Source organism: Onychostruthus taczanowskii, unplaced genomic scaffold (genome assembly GCF_017590055.1).
Source record: "Onychostruthus taczanowskii isolate IOZ18803 unplaced genomic scaffold, ASM1759005v1 scaffold1, whole genome shotgun sequence".
In the NCBI taxonomy this organism is placed as follows: domain Eukaryota; kingdom Metazoa; phylum Chordata; class Aves; order Passeriformes; family Passeridae; genus Onychostruthus; species Onychostruthus taczanowskii.
In genome coordinates this window covers 19,511,201-19,528,228 of record NW_024496525.1, presented here as the reverse complement: position 1 = coordinate 19,528,228, position 17,028 = coordinate 19,511,201, and the positions used below count along the sequence as shown (strand labels likewise).

Below are 17,028 nucleotides of genomic sequence, written 5' to 3'. Positions count from 1 at the left end.
GAGACACACCCTGCCTCACAGAGTCTCTCTTCTAGGCACAGCACCAAAACTGCATCTGGAAGTCAGCAGCTAATTCATACACATGCTGACAAGAAAATTACAAACTCTCAGTATGTGAAAAGCAGATTAAGCTGGCCTCACTAGAAGGACAGAAACAAAGAGAGTACAATGAAGGGCAGAGAGTACTAGAGATCTATCCAGGACAGAAGCTAGCAGAAGCAACGTCTTGTAAGTATTGTTAAAACTTATTTGGGCAACACTTATTTGGACAGAGCATTCATATCCTCTAGGCCATATCCAGTGACTAATCTTAAGTACCAACTCAAGTGAGGCAACTTCTTACAAGTCATTCTGAGCTAGTACAAGACCAACAAAATCAGCTTCTACAAAGAGTTAAAAGAGCTGTAAGGTGGTAAAGACTTGGTTGCCATCGACTTAAAACTGCACTGAGATAAAGTATGGTGTGCAACTGCCCACGTCCAAAGTATCTCCCATGCCAAACTGATGCTTCACTAGCACAAGCTCTACAGGGATGTTGCTGAAGAACCCACAAGTGCTGTTCCTGCCAGGCTCAGAGGTGGCACTCCATAACATCTGTCTGGAGTCCACCAGGACTAGACTCCACGGGTCAACAAGTTTCACCAACTAATGCTATGCCTGTGCCAGTTTCCTCCTATCTCCCAGCTCATGCCCTTTATGCAGCTGAAGGCTAGTGCTGGCCGTGCTGGCATGCTGTGCTTGCCCCTGGCTCTGCCTCATGCAGGGGCTGACTAGTCCTGGCAGCTAGTCCTGGCTGCCAAGCAGGGAGGCCACAGCTCTGTGCAATGCTAGCAAACAGGGTCCTTTTTGGCTGCTTGGAGAGTGGACTGACAAATCATCAAAACACACATAACAGAGGTTAATGAAACCATGGAGATACACGGCAAAAGGTGAGGAATTTGCAACAGCTGCTACAAATTCTGCCAAATGATAAGCTGTCCACAGTACTGATAACTCCACAACTTGGGTATCACTCAAGGAAGCTACATGCAGCCCTTCTGCAAACCAGGTTGCAAAGGCTCAGGGCAGAGACATGGGCAGTGATGCTACAGATGCCAACACGCCTATCTCCATTTTATGCCAGGGCATCAGTGCCACTCACTTGGGATGGAGACCTACATTAGAATAACTTAGCATCTTTAGACAGCAGAGGATGAGAACAAGCCCAAGGAAGCCATTCTGCAAACCATTCCAGATACACTAAGACCATATTGATGATGTGGATTTTCTGCCAGAGAAATACTAAAGCATGCTGGAGTCCAACATCACTGATTTCTACCTTAGTCAAGGCTGTTTCCAGCTCTATAGTCCCTCCAGTCTGAGAATCCCTGGAGAGCACCACTCCATGCATTATAACCAACCACATCAGCGGCCTGAATCCTACATGTACCAAGAAGAAAAATGAGGCTAAAAACCTTACTTCAAACACACTATGCAGACTGGCCTAATCTGGCACAAGATGTACTTCCCACACCAAAGAGCCCTTGAACTCAAATAGCAGAGAAACCCTGGCTAACATACATCACATGCACTCAACTAAAACCAAGTGTCATTCACAGCTCAATGAACTATAGGGTGATAGGCCAGAATGAAAGGTGCAGCACAAGACTTGAGAGGAGCAGTGAGGGTGCTTGTCTTCGTTCTCACTAAAAATGCCTTTGCTACTATTGTTAATTACTGATATCAAAACACAACAGTGTGTTTCACAATGAGATGTACACTGCTTTGCACAATTCTCATTCCCTCAGAGATCTGCAAGTTTGATTCATCTCTATTATTTCCTTTTCAACACACTTCCTTTACCTAAATCAGTCAGCCTTCATGTTATGGCCATTACCAAACAATATGCAGAATAAGAAAGCACCGCCAGGCCACTCTCAGCAGCTGACCACCACACAACCAGTCTGGGCAGCAGAGATCTGGCAGCAGAGCCCAAATGAATACATCAAGGACCTGAGTCTCTACTGGACTTAAGTGAGCACTGAAAGCATATGGCTACCTTTCACAAAAGACCTTCTCCATTGGGCAATACAAGTCCTAATATGGGATTGTTATCTAATATTGCTGTTAACAATCTAGTAGAAAGCATATTGAATTATTAAGATGACAGCATTACAGCAACACACCTGTACCTTGCAGTTTCCAAGGAATGCAGTTCAGTGCTATTACCTACCTGTGATTTGAGGAATTCATACTCCTCCGATCCGTACGGGACACTCCGAAGAGAGGTGAGGTAGTCATAGGTGATAACTGCCGTCTGCAAATGAGACCAGAAATGCTGAGCAAGCTCTACAGTTACCAAAACAATAAGACTTCTGTTAAAGAGAATGCATGTACCTTAGGCTTCAAGTTCAGACTCCACAGTGAAGCCTATGGCAAAAGACTCATTAATAAATTAAATGAAAATAATTTAACTTCAATGAACACTTATAAAAATAAGTGCAGGGGCCTCACTGATATGTAGCTATATGTAAGCAACACTTGACACTCCTATACTATCTTCTATTTGAGATGCTCAAAGCATTTTCCTAATCTCTGTACAGCACCTTGCACAGCAGACTCCCATCTTCAGTCAGCTGTGTGGGGCTTCCACAGTAAGGTCTGCTGGTAGTAACAGAGGTCATCCAGACTCTGTGCCCCATCAGTTATCCCACACTTCATAGCTCCAAACTGCCTAACCAGCTTGCTGTGTATAGGCTCAGCAGGGAACAGAGTGACCGAAGACAAACTCAGATTAGCACAAGCAGCAGTACTTTTGAGCATATTCAACTGCACAAAGGACTCTAGGGCCAAAGGGCTGAATACCCAATTGCCAAGCCAGGATCCAGCTCAATGGGATCCAGCTCAAGCCTGTTATTGAGACATTGCCACAGACAATGGAATTATATTCTTAAGTGACTTCAATGATTTCTGAAAATAGATCTAGGGTATTTCACAATTCCTATCACTAAAGTTCCTCTTTTTCCACAGTCAGAACATCAGTGAATGGGAGAGAAACATACAGGTCATGTTTGGAGGGAGAGAAGGGAACATACACCTAGAGGAGCCTGTCCACTGATGTGCCATTTGAACTTCAAGATCCTTGCCGTGAAGAACCATTTGTGTAACTCCCATTGAAAGGCACTTTTCCTCAAATCTCCCTACTGAAGGGGTAGCATTCAATTCTGGCACAGGATACTAGCCCCACCTTTCACCATAAACATGAAGGGCACAAAGTACAGTTAATGTATCATGAAAGCCAGGGAGGCAAGGGAAGCAAACATGGTTTGAGACAAAGCCAGCAGAATTGACAATAGGGAAAAAAAGTCAAAAGCTCAGAAATGCATCCAAGAATGGACCAAGCTGGGATTCAGTAACAAACAGACACACCCCCTCCTTGTGGAGGTTAGGTTTCTCATTTTTCCTGATTTCCAAATTGTAAACTGAACACAGCAAATTTTTTTTTTTCTGGCTTTTCAGGCTCTCTTGCCCCTGGCGAACTGAGGAGCTGCACAGCTACAGAGACCATACAGAAGAAAAGTTTTTCAAAGCATCTTCACAACCTCAAAGAACAACTTTGAAGTGGAGGGAGGTTCGAATCAGTCTTGCATCAAGGCTTGAGTTGGTTCTTATTTTATCTCTGGTCCACAAGGGTAATTATCACCTCCAACTCAAAAAGAAGCAGCTAACAGATTGGCCTGCATTACAGAGGAAGAGGGAATTAATTAAGCGGTTGTTAATTACACTGTAATCTTAAACACTAAATTAATATTATGATGATCCTGATAGGCAACTCTGACATTGCCAAATCCCTCCCAGTGTCTAGCTACTGCACAGAATGTTCCTTTCACATAACCAAAACAACTGGTATACTCTCAAAAGAATACAGCAAATGCACAACAGCTCTGCCAGTTTCTAATTTTACCAGAATACAGAAACGCTCTGCAGCGTGATGCTGCCCACGCCACTGACTTCGTTCTCACCCAAGACTAGTGCTGTCATTCATGTTACTGTGTGAGACTGAAGCTTGGAGTTATAAAAAGATACACAAAATCAAGCAATCCCTCCCTTTACAAATGCCAGATTACTTTCACTGAGCTTGCATCTGGCCCAGTGTTAAATATCCCACTTGGTATCAATGAATTCTCAACACTATACACTCTTCCACTGCTCCTAAAGCTATCCTCAGATCTTACCAAGTCATAGCACAATGACACAATTCCCCCTGAATAGCTGTCTACCCATACATAAGAGCCAATTCCCTAAACAGAGGCTTAAAAAAAAATTTTCCACTAGTGAGCTTCATCAAGTGTCTTTTGGAGTCTGCAAAGAACTACTGAACCAACACGCTTAAAATACAACCAGACTCAAATCTCTCTAAACAAACTCAGATGAAATCTGCCCAGAATCTCATAGCTGTACGTCAGGTTCCTTGATTCTCATGTGTTCTTTTCTCCAGGCTTTTGTTTTGTTTGCCTCACTGTAACTTGTCTTAAAGTTTTGTGTCTGCTGCTGCTGAACTTATTAGCTCTTAAGAATTGCAGTCTCTTCATTACAGTCTGCTTTTGCCTGACCATGGTTCAATGATGAAATCAAGCACCCAGGTAAGAAGCCAGGGCAGGGCTAGACTGAAGGACAGATATTTTAGGTCTATGTAGATGTCACTAATATCCAATATCCAAAATCACTTGTTTGCTACAGAGATTGATCTTTCACTTGCAAAAAGAATAATCCCAAAGCTGAGCTTCTCAGAGGTAAACATGTCTGCACTATTGGCTTCACCTGGTCCATGGCTAAGGAATGACAGCAGTTCAAGCTACCTGTGCTCAGAAGAGAGCTGACTTCTGACTGTCCAAAAATGAGCAGGGAAGCAGAGGTCACTGGTGCAGCAAGACTAAAGAATCTCTCAGAAGCAACTCAAACACATGCAGTCATACATACCAGAGGAAACTGAGAATTCAGAAAGAGACAGAACATTATTTTTTAAAAGTATACACACAGATTTAAACACATGCTGCCATCACCTACAGAAGACTGAGAACTGGTAACTTGGTTTTGGGGTCACTGCTTGCAGCTATGGGTACAGAACCCTCTAAAGCATTTAAGAGCAGGACCAGTGAAGCGCTTTATAGCCAATGACTTGTGACCTCCCTGAAGGCAGAGAACATGAAAGTCAGGCATGTCTGTGATTTGCCACCATCTAAAGCAAAGAATATTTCCTTTCCCCTACTTCCTATTCTTCAGAAAAGTAATCTCTTACCATCACTCAAAGCACAGACCAACTACACAGCCTCATCACTGGAACTTCTCACTTACTTTTGTCTTAAACAGTAGATTACCACAAAAACAGTGGCTTAAGAAAGACTGAGAAACACTAGTCAAGCAGGCAGAACTCAAGGACACACTGGAGAACCCAAACACCCTGAATAACAGATTCTCTTCCAGCAACAAGAAGCTGTATTCCCTCTCCATGCCTCAAATTCCTGTGCTTTAAAAGGGAAAGGGCTGCTCCCTGCCACCAGGCAGCACTACCTTATGGTCAGGGAAAAAGCGTGAAGCTTAGCACTTTTTAAGCAAGAAGGAAAGATTACAGTTTGTATTTCTGTCTTCACCCTTTCAAAATAAACATCCATTTTTCACAGCAGTTTATGATGCTGCACACACACGGCACCTGAGCCAACCCACAGAGCTTGTTTCTTGTTGCATCTGCCCTCAGGAGCCGACTCCTTGTAAAACTCATTAACAAAGTGCTTAAAAGTCACAGAAAATGCAGACAGACAGCTGCTTACCACTGGGGGTCTGTAAATGATGGAGATAGTGGCCTGAAGTGACAGATGTATAATACAAGTGAGGTAAGGGGAGACTGATACCCCCTCCAGAGTCTCTGCTCTCCATGTTCCTGGCTGTTCATGGATTCATCAGTGAACAGTGTCAAGGAGAAGGCAGCGCTCTCCAATCCCAGTCTTATGAGAAATATCAGTGATGCTAGGCAGACACAGCATTCATTTTACACATCTGGAAATCACTCCAATCTCGGAAGTATGTAATCACCCATCCTCACTTTACTCTTGCTTTGAGAATGATCCTCAAAAGAGCAGTCCTTCTCTCCCCAAATCTCCTACCAAGGGTCCTAGTGCAATGGTTACCCTAGTTTACCAACACAACCAGGATACTTATAACAAAATGTAAAAATGGCATATGCAGAGAAGAGGGTTTGACCTAAGTCACTCTTAAAAGGCAGCAGGACACCACACCTGGGTGACTGACCTTGAAGGGTGGAAATGTGGGCCCAAAGTGAGCCCTTGCTCTGAAGATCCCACCCTCTCCAGGGAAACAGTCACAGCTCTCAGTATCTCCGTTTTTCTCTTTCTAAAATGTGCTAATAACAGCTGTATTCTTCACATGCTTCCACCTCCTTTCTCCCCACAGTGTCAAGAACTTGAAGCTCCCCACAGACATTCTGATTTCCTAAGCCAGCTGAAAATGCAGACAGGGAATGAAGAAAATCCCAAGTTCTTGTGAACCTCAATTCCCTTACCTATCTAGGAATCTTCCTGCACATTGCTATGGTAGAACTTACTGTGGCAATGGCTCGGCCCACACGAACAACTCCAAAATCATTAGGATCCAGGAACTTGTTTCCATACAGATAGATGCCAGAAGCAGCTGCTGTCAATGAGGCAAATTTCAAGGCCCTTAGTGCCATGACTGATGAACCCTGCCAAGATACAAAACAGCAACTGTAACATCTGATAAGGACTTAGTGACCTGATGCCCACAGCCCCAGAGGACCTGACAATCCAAGTTTTAATTGCTCCATTCCTAATGACACATTGCTAGCGCTGCCCCCAGCCAAGAGCTCAAACAACCACCCAGCAACTGAGGGTAAGTTGCTCATTGCTATTCTTAACTCAACAGGGTCTACAGACCACAAATCCAGAAGTAACTCACTGACAGACCTTGCATAAATGCAACAAAACATTTGTTCAGGATCCCAAAGGCTTTTTAAGGAGACACAACAGGTGGAGACAGAACGAAGCATGAGATCACCAAAAGTCAATTCTGATCCTACCAACAGGCACTTCTTCAACACAAATTTTCGAAGACATCACAGCATAGGCAGATTTTAAGGAGACAACAGATGATACAAAAAACCCAGGTTTAGAAAGAGTCTTACAACATCAAGCACACCCAAAGCTTGTTAGAAACTCTGCCAGGCTAGTTCTAAAAGTTCCACACCGATGATGAGAGGTCTAGGAAGAGGTAAGGCATCACAGGAGGTTGTATGCCACTCCAGCAGTCAGTGCCAGACAACCACAGAGAATGCAGATGGGAGACCTATCAGTGACCAAGTGAGATGTGTTTCTCATGATCACCACCCCATTCAAGTGCCAGACAGGAAACATAGTGGCAGAACAGTCATCTGCAGGAATCTACAGCCTATTCCTAGCTCTGTCACAGGCCCAGCACAGGTCTCAGGTGAGACACTTCTCAACCACTTTTTTTCTGTGGGACAAGGGTAGGGAATGAACACATTTCCCACACTAAGCACTTTGGATCACTAATTTCATTGTTTGCAGTATATAAAGTACCTTAAACATGTACCTCATTCCATGTTAATATATATATTTTCCATTTCTTTATGTCACCATAGAGGACCCAGATATGAAAAAAAGTAACAACGAATTAGGTACATTTTTCTTTCCTTTCCCTACGGCTGGTACTGGGCAGAAAGTATGACTGACCATTCCTTCTGCTTCTACCATAAATCAAAAGGTATTGTCACTTCTCTGCAAGCTCTCAAGAGCACCCTTGACACAGTGCAGGCTCTTACCCCATTAAGATGGAGTCTACTAATCCTCGCACTCCTAGGCTTGACTGAGAAACTTGCCTGCTTCTCATTGTGAAGCTTTAGCAGGGTCAGCCTGGCTTGTGCCTTTCCTCTCGGAGCCTTGTAACCAAAAAACACATGCAGTGACATAGGTCATGTCTTTCAAAAACAGTTCACAAGAACACAATCACCAAAATAAGCTATCTAACACAAGAGACCTTTGTACATGAACCTTAGCTAAACTTTATTATTTCCTTACAAACCCTAGGTAATTGTGAGGCAGAAAAGCTGAGACATATTCTGTCAGTGTCTGTCACAGCTGCCTGCAGCAACCCAGCTCTTTCTCCTGTCAGAATGGGTAGCTGGCTGACCAGGACTCCTTTGAAACTATGATCAACAGAAAATAAACCTGGGCTCTTGACTGCAGCCAAATGTACACACACTTCCCCCAAAAAAAGTCACCCTCCCTCCCCTGTCTCACTGGAATTCTAGAAATTTTGGGGTTTCTTCCAGCAGGACCAATCTTTTTTTGTACAGAGATCTCTTGTATCCTCTGTCATCTTCAAAAGTCATTTTTTGCCAAGTATTTTAATTAAACAATTGCTGTTCCTCGTATATTTCTGTAAAATTTCATTTATTGAAAAGTGATAGGTGCAGTGACATTTTCTTAACAGAAAATATGCTTCTCTTTTTCATTATTTTTTCCTTCACTCTCTCAACTACTAAAAGAACATTTTATTGAAAGCAGGATGCAGGTCCATCTGTTCTTGCATCTTATTCCTACCTGAAGCTATAATCTGCAGTTTGTAACATCACATCTATTGCCATACCCGCCAGCTGCACGTCACAAACAGAAGATGGGAACTTTAGGCAGCAAATAAACAGGCAGCAAAGATGAATTTTTCAGCAAGAAAGTTCCTGCTTTCATGCTTAGCGTGTTGTAGCAATAAAAAGGGAATAACTAAAACCTCTCCAATAAGACGTACAGAAATAGAATTCTCTAAAGCAAATTGCATTTCAAAGTTTTGCACAAGGTATAGAGGAGCCTTTTCCATGTAAATGAGCCATTACGACACCCCTAGGGATATCTTAAGGGCCCTGTCAGCTGTGAAACAAGCCTTGGGATGTCACTGCCTCTCATTATTAAGCCCTGCCTTGATAGATCACCTCCATCTCTTTTTTCACCTAAGTGAGGTGGCTTCTTTGACTTTCACACAACTTGGCACACCTAAGTGTCCCTCACGTTCAGCTAGGCTTCTCCTGTTCCCAGCAGGGGCAGCCGGGACGGCGCTGGTTCCCTGTCAGAGCCCCGAAGGTGACCCCACCGCCACCTGCCGAGGCCCGGGGAGCGGCGGCGACCGCTGACCGCCCCGAGGACAGCGGGGCCAGCGCCGCTCAAAGCCCCGGCCAGGCCCCTCCGGCCCCAGGCCCGCGTCCGCCGCCGCGCCCGAGATCAGCCCGCGAAGGACGCAAGGGGCCGGCGCCGCCCGCTCTCCGTTCTTCTTCACGCCGGGCCGGGTCTCCCGGAGCCGCTTCCGCGCCCCACGCCGCTCCAGCCTCCACGAACAGTCCTGGCCTCGCCGAGCCCTGCGACACGGCGCTGGTTCCCTGTCAGAGCCCCGAAGGTGACCCCACCGCCACCTGCCGAGGCCCGGGGAGCGGCGGCGACCGCTGACCGCCCCGAGGACAGCGGGGCCAGCGCCGCTCAAAGCCCCGGCCAGGCCCCTCCGGCCCCAGGCCCGCGTCCGCCGCCGCGCCCGAGATCAGCCCGCGAAGGACGCAAGGGGCCGGCGCCGCCTGCTCTCCGTTCTTCTTCAGGCCGGGCCGGGTCTCTCGGAGCCGCTTCCGCGCCCCGCGCCGCTCCAGCCTCCACGAACAGTCCCGGCCTCGCCGAGCCCTGCGACAACCGAGTCCCCGCCGCCGGGGCCGCAGCTGCGGGCGGCATTCGCCGCCGCGGACTTGACGGCCGCGAGGGCTGTGAGGGCTGTGAGGGTGGGACGGCCCGGGCGCTCCGCCGGCGCTCGGAGCGGCACTTACCGACCGCCTCGCCGGCACTTCAACTCGCGCGCGCCCCACGCCGCTCCCCCCTCCACCTCGCACACGGTACGGCCCTGGCTCGCGCGGCACGCCGGGAAACGTAGTCTCCCTTAACGGCAGCTCGGAGGGGCGGGCGCGCGGTGGGACTGCAAGGGGCGGCTGTTGGGCGAGCCCACGGGGGACTGGCGGGGGAGCGCCGCGCTTCCTTGGGTGCCGGGCTGCGCTGACGCCTCCGCCCTTGCTGCGGGGAAGTCGCAGTTCGCACTCCGGATTGCAGGATTGCTGCCTGCTCCCCTTCGGTAACTGCAAGGTAACGCAATCTCACTTTGTCAGTGGGGCTCCCAGGAAACCCATCTTCTGTGCTCTTAAAAAAAAATTCACATTTAAATTAAATTTCACACTTAAATTTCACATTCTATTTCACAGAATCAACTAGGTTGGAAAAGACCTTTAAGATCATTGAGTCCAATCTATGACCTAACACTACTCTGTCAATAAGGCCATGGCACTAAGTGCCAGTCTTTTCTTAAACACCTCCAGGGATAGTGACTCCACTACCTCCCCGGGCCGCCCATTCCAATATTTAATCACCCTTTCAGTGAAGAACTTCTTCTTAATGTCCAGCCTACACCTCCCTTTCCACAGCTTGTGTCTTCCTGTGCTGTTGCTGGTTGCCTGGGAGAAGCTGCCAACCCTCACCTGGCTACAGCCTCCTTTCGGGTAGTTGTAGACAGTGGTAAGGTCTCCCCTGAGCCTCCTCCTCTCCAGGCTAAACACCCACAGCTCCCTCAGCCACTCCTCGTAGGACTTGTGCTCCAGAGCCTTCACTAGCCCAGGCAGACAAGATCCACAGCCTCCCCCTCATATAGCTGGCAGGTCCCCTGGTCCTAAAAGGAAATAAGGTTGGTCAGGCAGGGCCTGCTCCTTCAAAATCCACACTGGCTGGGTCTGATTGCTTGGGCATCCTGTGGATCAAGTGTGATTTTACTCAAGATAATCTTTTCCATAAACTTGCCAGGCACTGAGGTCAGACTGCAAGGCCTGTAGTTTTCCAGATCCTCCTTTTGGCCCTTCCTACAGATGGGTTAACATTGGGTAACCTTGAGTCATCTGGGACCTCCCCAGGGAGCCAGGACTGTTGGTAAATGATGGAGAGAGGCTTCACAAGCTCATATGCCAGCTCCCTCATCACCCTAGGATGGATCCCATCTGGTCCCATAGACTTGTGAGCATCTAAGTGGCTCAGCAAGTCACTAACTGCTTCCTCCTGGATTACAGGGGGGCTATTCTGCTCCCTGTCCCCATCTACCAGTGCAGGAGACCATGACATTGCATTCAAGAAAACATCCTGGTGACAAGTCTCTCTTCCTGGATGAATAGGTTTGTCATCCCCATGGAAGAGTGCTGTACAGGTGATTTAACTACCTTCTCCCTGGCTGTGGGACAGTGGTGTGTAAAATATTTTCCTAAGAGATCAACATAATATTGGGAACATTTGATGGGTACCTGTATTGGATTTGTGTGGTAAGGTTTTGTTGTGGGGGGTGGAGGATGCTACAGGGTGGCTTTTGTGGAAAGCTGATAGAAGCATCCCCCACATCTGACAGGGCAGCACCAGATGGCTCCAAGGCAGGCCCCCGCTGGCCAAGGCCGAGCCTGTCAGTGGCAGTGGTAGCACCTCTGCAGTAGTGTAGTTAAGAAGAGAACAGTTATTGTGCAGAAGTAATTGCAGTCAGAGAAGAAAGGAGTGGGAATATGTGAGAGAAACAGCTCTTGCAGACACCAAGGTCAGTGGAGGAGAGGCAGGAGGTGGCTATTTTCAGATCACAGCATATCCTGAAGGCACCCAGAAGGAACATCAAGTCCAATTCTTCAGTGAACGGCCCACATTGGGATCAATCCCACAACCTTGGTGTTACTAGCACTATTCTCTAACCAGCTGAGCTAATCTCAGGGTCATAATACTCCAGCGGCCAGAGCTGAGATCCCCTGCAGCCTGTGGCGAGGACCATGATGAGGCAGCTGTGCCCCTGCAGCCCTTGGAGGGCCATGGTGTATCAGACACCCACCTGCAGGGTGTGGAGGACCCCACACTGGAGCAAGTGGATGCCCAAAGGAGGCTGTGACCCTGTGACCCCCTAGAACAGGACCTGACAGGACCTGTGGACCTCTGAAAAGAGGAGCCCACACTGGAGCAGATTTGCTAGCAGGACTTCTGACCCTGTGGAGAGGCTATGCTGGAGAAGTTCATGAGGAGCCGGAGGTCATGGGAAGAACTCACACTGGAGAAGTTCGTGGAGGATTCTCCAAGAGAGGGACCCCACAACGGAGCAGGGGAAGAGTGTGAGGTGTTCCATCCCTGTGATACAAGGAGCAGCAATATACATTTGTGTGTGATGAACTGACTACAACCCCCATTCCCTGTCACCCTGCTCTTCTGGTGGAGAGGAAATAGAGAAACTTGGGAGTGAAATTGAGCCCAAGAAGAAGGGAGAGTTGGGAAAGGTGTTTTTTAAAATTTGGGGGTTTTTCTCACTATTCTACTCTGATCTGATTGGTAATAAATTACAAAATAAATTCATTTCATTTTCCCCAGTCCCCATGTTTTGCCCCTGACAGTAACTAGTGAGTGATCTCTCCCTGTCTGTATCTCAACCCATGAGGCTTTTGTTATTGTCTCTCCCAGTCCAGCCGAGGAGGGGAGTGACAGAGCAGCATTGGTTGGCACATGCCATCCAGATGGAGTCAAGCTGTCACAGTACCCCTTTTGTTTCCGTCCGATTTCAGTTCAGTTTTGTTTTCCTCTCTTGTGCTCTGCTGCAGACCTTAATGTCAATGCCTGCACAGTGAGGGCTTGCTGCTAAATATCATGTCTAAGAAACAAAGCAGCTACAAATTATGAAGGGCAGAGATAAGGGTGATTACCCTGCTAGCTCACTGAGGATACAGGGCCCACATGGCCAGTTGCTGCATCAGCCATATGATGACTAAATTGGCTGCAATCCCATAAGTTTCTTTCCCTTCTAGGACAGATGGGAGCTTTTGAACTGATGGGGGGCAGTGAAGCATCGCAGCTTAGTCTGGGATGATTACAAATTATGTAGGAAAGACTATTTTTTGGAAGGAAACTTCATGGTTTGGAGGGAAAAGAGGAGAAATGAAAGAGTCAGGGAGATGTGCACCTGATGTAGTGCTGAGGAAATGAGAAATAAATACATATTGAACGTGAAGTAACAACTCTGAATCACGTAATTTAAAAAACTTAAAAATACAGGGAAAAGATCTACTGTTCTTGTGTCTGCTAAAGCATATGTAAGTTTTGCAATAGATGTTTGTTTTGCAAATTCACAGCCTCCATGGCTCAGGCTGATAGTGGGCATAATAGTGGGGAGTCCATTTAAAGTTACTGTGCTATTGCATATAAAATTCAAAAATAGCAACTCTAACCTCAGCACAACCACCGATTCCTGACCACAGCCCACTGCTTCTACCCGGGATGCTTAAAAGACTGCTGCCCGGGCTATCAGTCCTCTCTGTGATGGCTAGATCCCACATGCTGGCAATGCTCCCAGCATAGGGAGCAGGTCAGCATCTGGTTTTTGCTGGCCTCTCCTGGGAAAGCCATGGGAGGTTTCTTCAGAATTGTTTTGCTCCTTGCAGCTTTCTGTTAAACAGGCTGACACTGGGTCTGCTGCAGAGAGGGGAATAAAAAAGAGGCTTTTGTAGCATAACAATGCCGTGTGCTGATGTGCAGTGGGCAATTATGTAACCAACGCTAAATCTTTCTATAATTAGAACAAGCACCTAGTTAGAGTGATCAGAGCTCTTTTGTGCACGCCTGCACGGGGCTATGCAAGAAAAACCTTGGCTTGAAAGAAAGATGCTGGCTTGATTTCCCTTCGCTTTTCAACTGGTGAATAAATTAAATCTCAGATTACCCCAAATTGCTGTGAAAGACAAACTGTGAAAAGCGTTTCCTTTTCATTCCTGTTGAAGACATTTGCATCCCAGGTGTGAATCTCATGCACTGCAGATGCAAACCCAAAGGCTCAGCCTCTCTGTCCCAAGCACCGGAGCAGCAAGAACAGCCAGGCTGCCTGAAGACAGGACAGAAGGTCAGCAACAGCCCTCCCTATTGAGAATCGATGTCTTTTTCAGATTCCCTTTGATGAAGAACATGACAAGATATCTGCAAAGGCTCACTTGCACTAGATATTCCTCATGTATGGAGAGGAGACATAGGAAAAGAGAACAAAACAGTCCCAGAAAGAAGGTGATCCTATGATTTTTTTTTCCCATTCTTGGTCCAACTTAAATGGATATTGGCAGATTTTGCCTTTATATCAGCAATAAAATGTTCAGCGCATCTTCTTACCCATCATACAGAGCCAATATTTGGATAAAACATGTGTCAACAAAAAACATGCCCATTGCCCAGGGTCATTCAGTCCCTGTGACTCAGTAATCACCAAAGTCTGAATGTGACAATGGAAGCTGATGTGCTCCTTGGAGAGCAGGGCTTTACACAAGCAGCAAAATTCACTTCTACCAGTATTTTGTTCCTTCAAGGCCTTTGCTCAACCTTGTTGTGTGGTATCAGTTTAGACAATTGCATACCTCCATACCTCTCTCTCATAATTTCTGTTAGCAAAAAATTTCCCCTTACTTTATTTGCTAAAACTGTTGGTGCCTAAAGGGCACTCCACTTCTTCTTGCAGGTTGTTGGGAAGTGTCAAGGGGCCAACATGTCCTGTATGAAATGATCTTATCACCTGGAAGTGGAATGCTTCCAAGATCTTTGCAAAACACTCCCAGAGTCTGTGGTTTTTACATGAGAACGTTTTTGCCTGAGAAAGTTTACTTTTCTACAATTTGCAATAAATAGCAGAAATTAAAACAGCCCTTCATTTCAGTTGTTCCAGAGAACATAGACATGGCTTGAAGAATGTAAAGATTTTTTTACAAAAGCACTAATAAACCTTGTGATCTTCTTCCCCCAGCTATAATTATTCCTTCTGAGTGCTGCCTGTAACGCCTAAGGGAATGTGATGTACAGGGCTTGCTGATGTGGTTGAACCTTTCTATTGAGTTAAATCTCTTCTCTTTCACTGTTTAGCATCTTACCTGTCCATAATTTATCCCTTGAGTTAAGAAGAGTTGTTTATTTTGATTATTTTTATCCGACTATGTGCAGCAACCAGTAGGCATAGCGGTATCTGAAATTAACAATAGTTTATTCTATTACTTTGTATCATCACATTCATTTGTTACAAGATATTTCATTAACCATTTAATTCTGGATTTTCAAATGTGAAAAGTGCTGAAGTAGATAAAAAAGGTACAGAGGATTTAACAGCCTAAACCTACCCCAAAAGACTTCTCAGAATGCATCAGAAATATGTTCTTAAAACCAGCTGTGATATTCTCATCAAACTAAAAATGTCCCCGCTCCCAGCCATGCCAAGACCTCCAGAGAGACTGAGCTCCTTACTCACCATAACAAAGATCATTTTGGCACAATCATTTTGTGAATAGACATGCATGTGGAAACCTGATATCATTATTTCCAGAAAGATATTGTCAAAACGAATCCTGATAAAAACAGAAAGGAATTAATCCTTTTTGTCTTAGAGAGAGACTTGTATTTGGGGAATATACATTTCAGATTCTCAGAACCATTCCTTGCCTAATGTTTCTTTTGCGAGAAGCACAGAGTGAGCTAAGTTGGAAGGGACACACAAGGATCATTGAGTCAAACACCTGGCCCTGCACAGGACGCCTCAAGAATCACACCATGTGCCTGAGAGCATTGTCCTGATGCTTCTTGAACTCAGTCAGGTTTGGTGCTGTGACCACTTCTGACTGTTCCTGTGAGGGCCCTGGTTGCTCAGGCTTGCCCAAAGCAGATCTGGTAGTAATGAAACTGTCTCTTCCCAGAGGATTTCAGCTTTGATTAGAAGATAATAAGGGATAGAAAAGTGAGAACCTCCCACAGTTTTTCAAAGGTTAAACACTCTCATTGTTAAATATTTCAACCTAATTTCTCACTTGAATTTCCCTAATTTCCACTTCCAGTCACTGGGTATGGCTTTGCCTTCCTCTATGAGATTGAGGAGTGGTTTAATATCTTGCATTTCTAATTTGTACAGGTACATATACAACATGGTCAAATCTCCTCTCAATTGTTTGTAATGAACAAAATAGACTAAATGTTTTCATTTGCTCACTCAGGTAATTTTTCCTTGTAATCTAATTGTCAAAGCAGATAAATGGAGTTAACCTCATTCTAATCTGGCAATAGTAACATTTACCTCTTAAACTTTACCACAAAACAAATTTACTTACTCTATTTCCCCTACACTTCCAATTAATGGTAGCCTTATAATACCTTTGTAGTCTTTTAACCCTCTTCTACCTTCCAGAATTGTTTTAGGAACTTGAAGAACAGGACCAGAGTCCCTCTAGAGTTCACCATATCCCTTCTTCTGCATCCATGGCCTGCATGAGACTTTGTGTTACTTCATAGCAAAAGAAATTTGTTCTAAGCTGCTTGTCTCTCATAACCTCATGGGTCCTCTTCAAAGTCACTGGTTCCCAGCACAGCCTGTACTTAACCCACATTTTTTACTTACAGGTATGTGTTTGCACAATGTGATGCTGGAACACAGCTCATTTAAATGGGTTCTACTTACCAAGTCATCTAGCTCACACCATATGACTCTCCTCCCAGTACCCCTGAACATTTTGCCACTCATTTTGAAATAGACAGACTTTATGAATAGAAATTTCATATTGATAGCAAGCTGATGAAAACAGTGACTAGGATAAATCATAGCGTGTGCCTTCCTCTGTAACTTCCTCAGAATACCTCATGCAGCATTGATCCACTGCTGGTGATTCCTTTGTGCTTTGGAATGCCAGCTAATTCCCAGCCCCAATGGCACACCTATTCAAGTGTTGCACAGTGCTAATTCTTTAATCAAAACATCATCATAAGCAGAAGATAGAAGTGATGGTGTGGTGATGCATTCCCCCCATACAGCATTAAATAATACTCCACAGCAAAGAAAGAAGGAGAAATGTCAAAGTAGGAGGGATAAAACAATTTTTTTGCTGAGAGTAGTGTAACAGCTGGGCACAGA

The 17,028-nt window shown here is 45.7% G+C and overlaps 1 protein-coding gene across 4 annotated transcripts in view; it reads right to left on the bottom strand.

The window, feature by feature from the left end:
• The window catches only part of ADCK1 (aarF domain containing kinase 1), a 75,421-nt gene extending 65,469 nt beyond the window's left edge, over positions 1-9,952 (bottom strand). The window contains exons 1-4 of one of the 4 annotated variants that reach the window (XM_041399469.1): positions 9,887-9,909; positions 7,853-7,969; positions 6,599-6,736; positions 2,213-2,296 (exon numbers count right to left, since the gene is read on the bottom strand). In XM_041399469.1, coding sequence (XP_041255403.1) covers positions 2,213-2,296; positions 6,599-6,724 — 210 coding nt within the window. In that variant the 5' untranslated portion in view covers positions 6,725-6,736; positions 7,853-7,969; positions 9,887-9,909. Of the gene's footprint in view, positions 1-2,212; positions 2,297-6,598; positions 6,737-7,852; positions 7,970-9,077; positions 9,108-9,886 lie in introns of those variants that run through there. The other 3 variants (XM_041399442.1, XM_041399451.1, XM_041399461.1) reach the window with 3 other exon arrangements.
• Between the last annotated feature and the right edge of the window lie 7,076 nt (positions 9,953-17,028).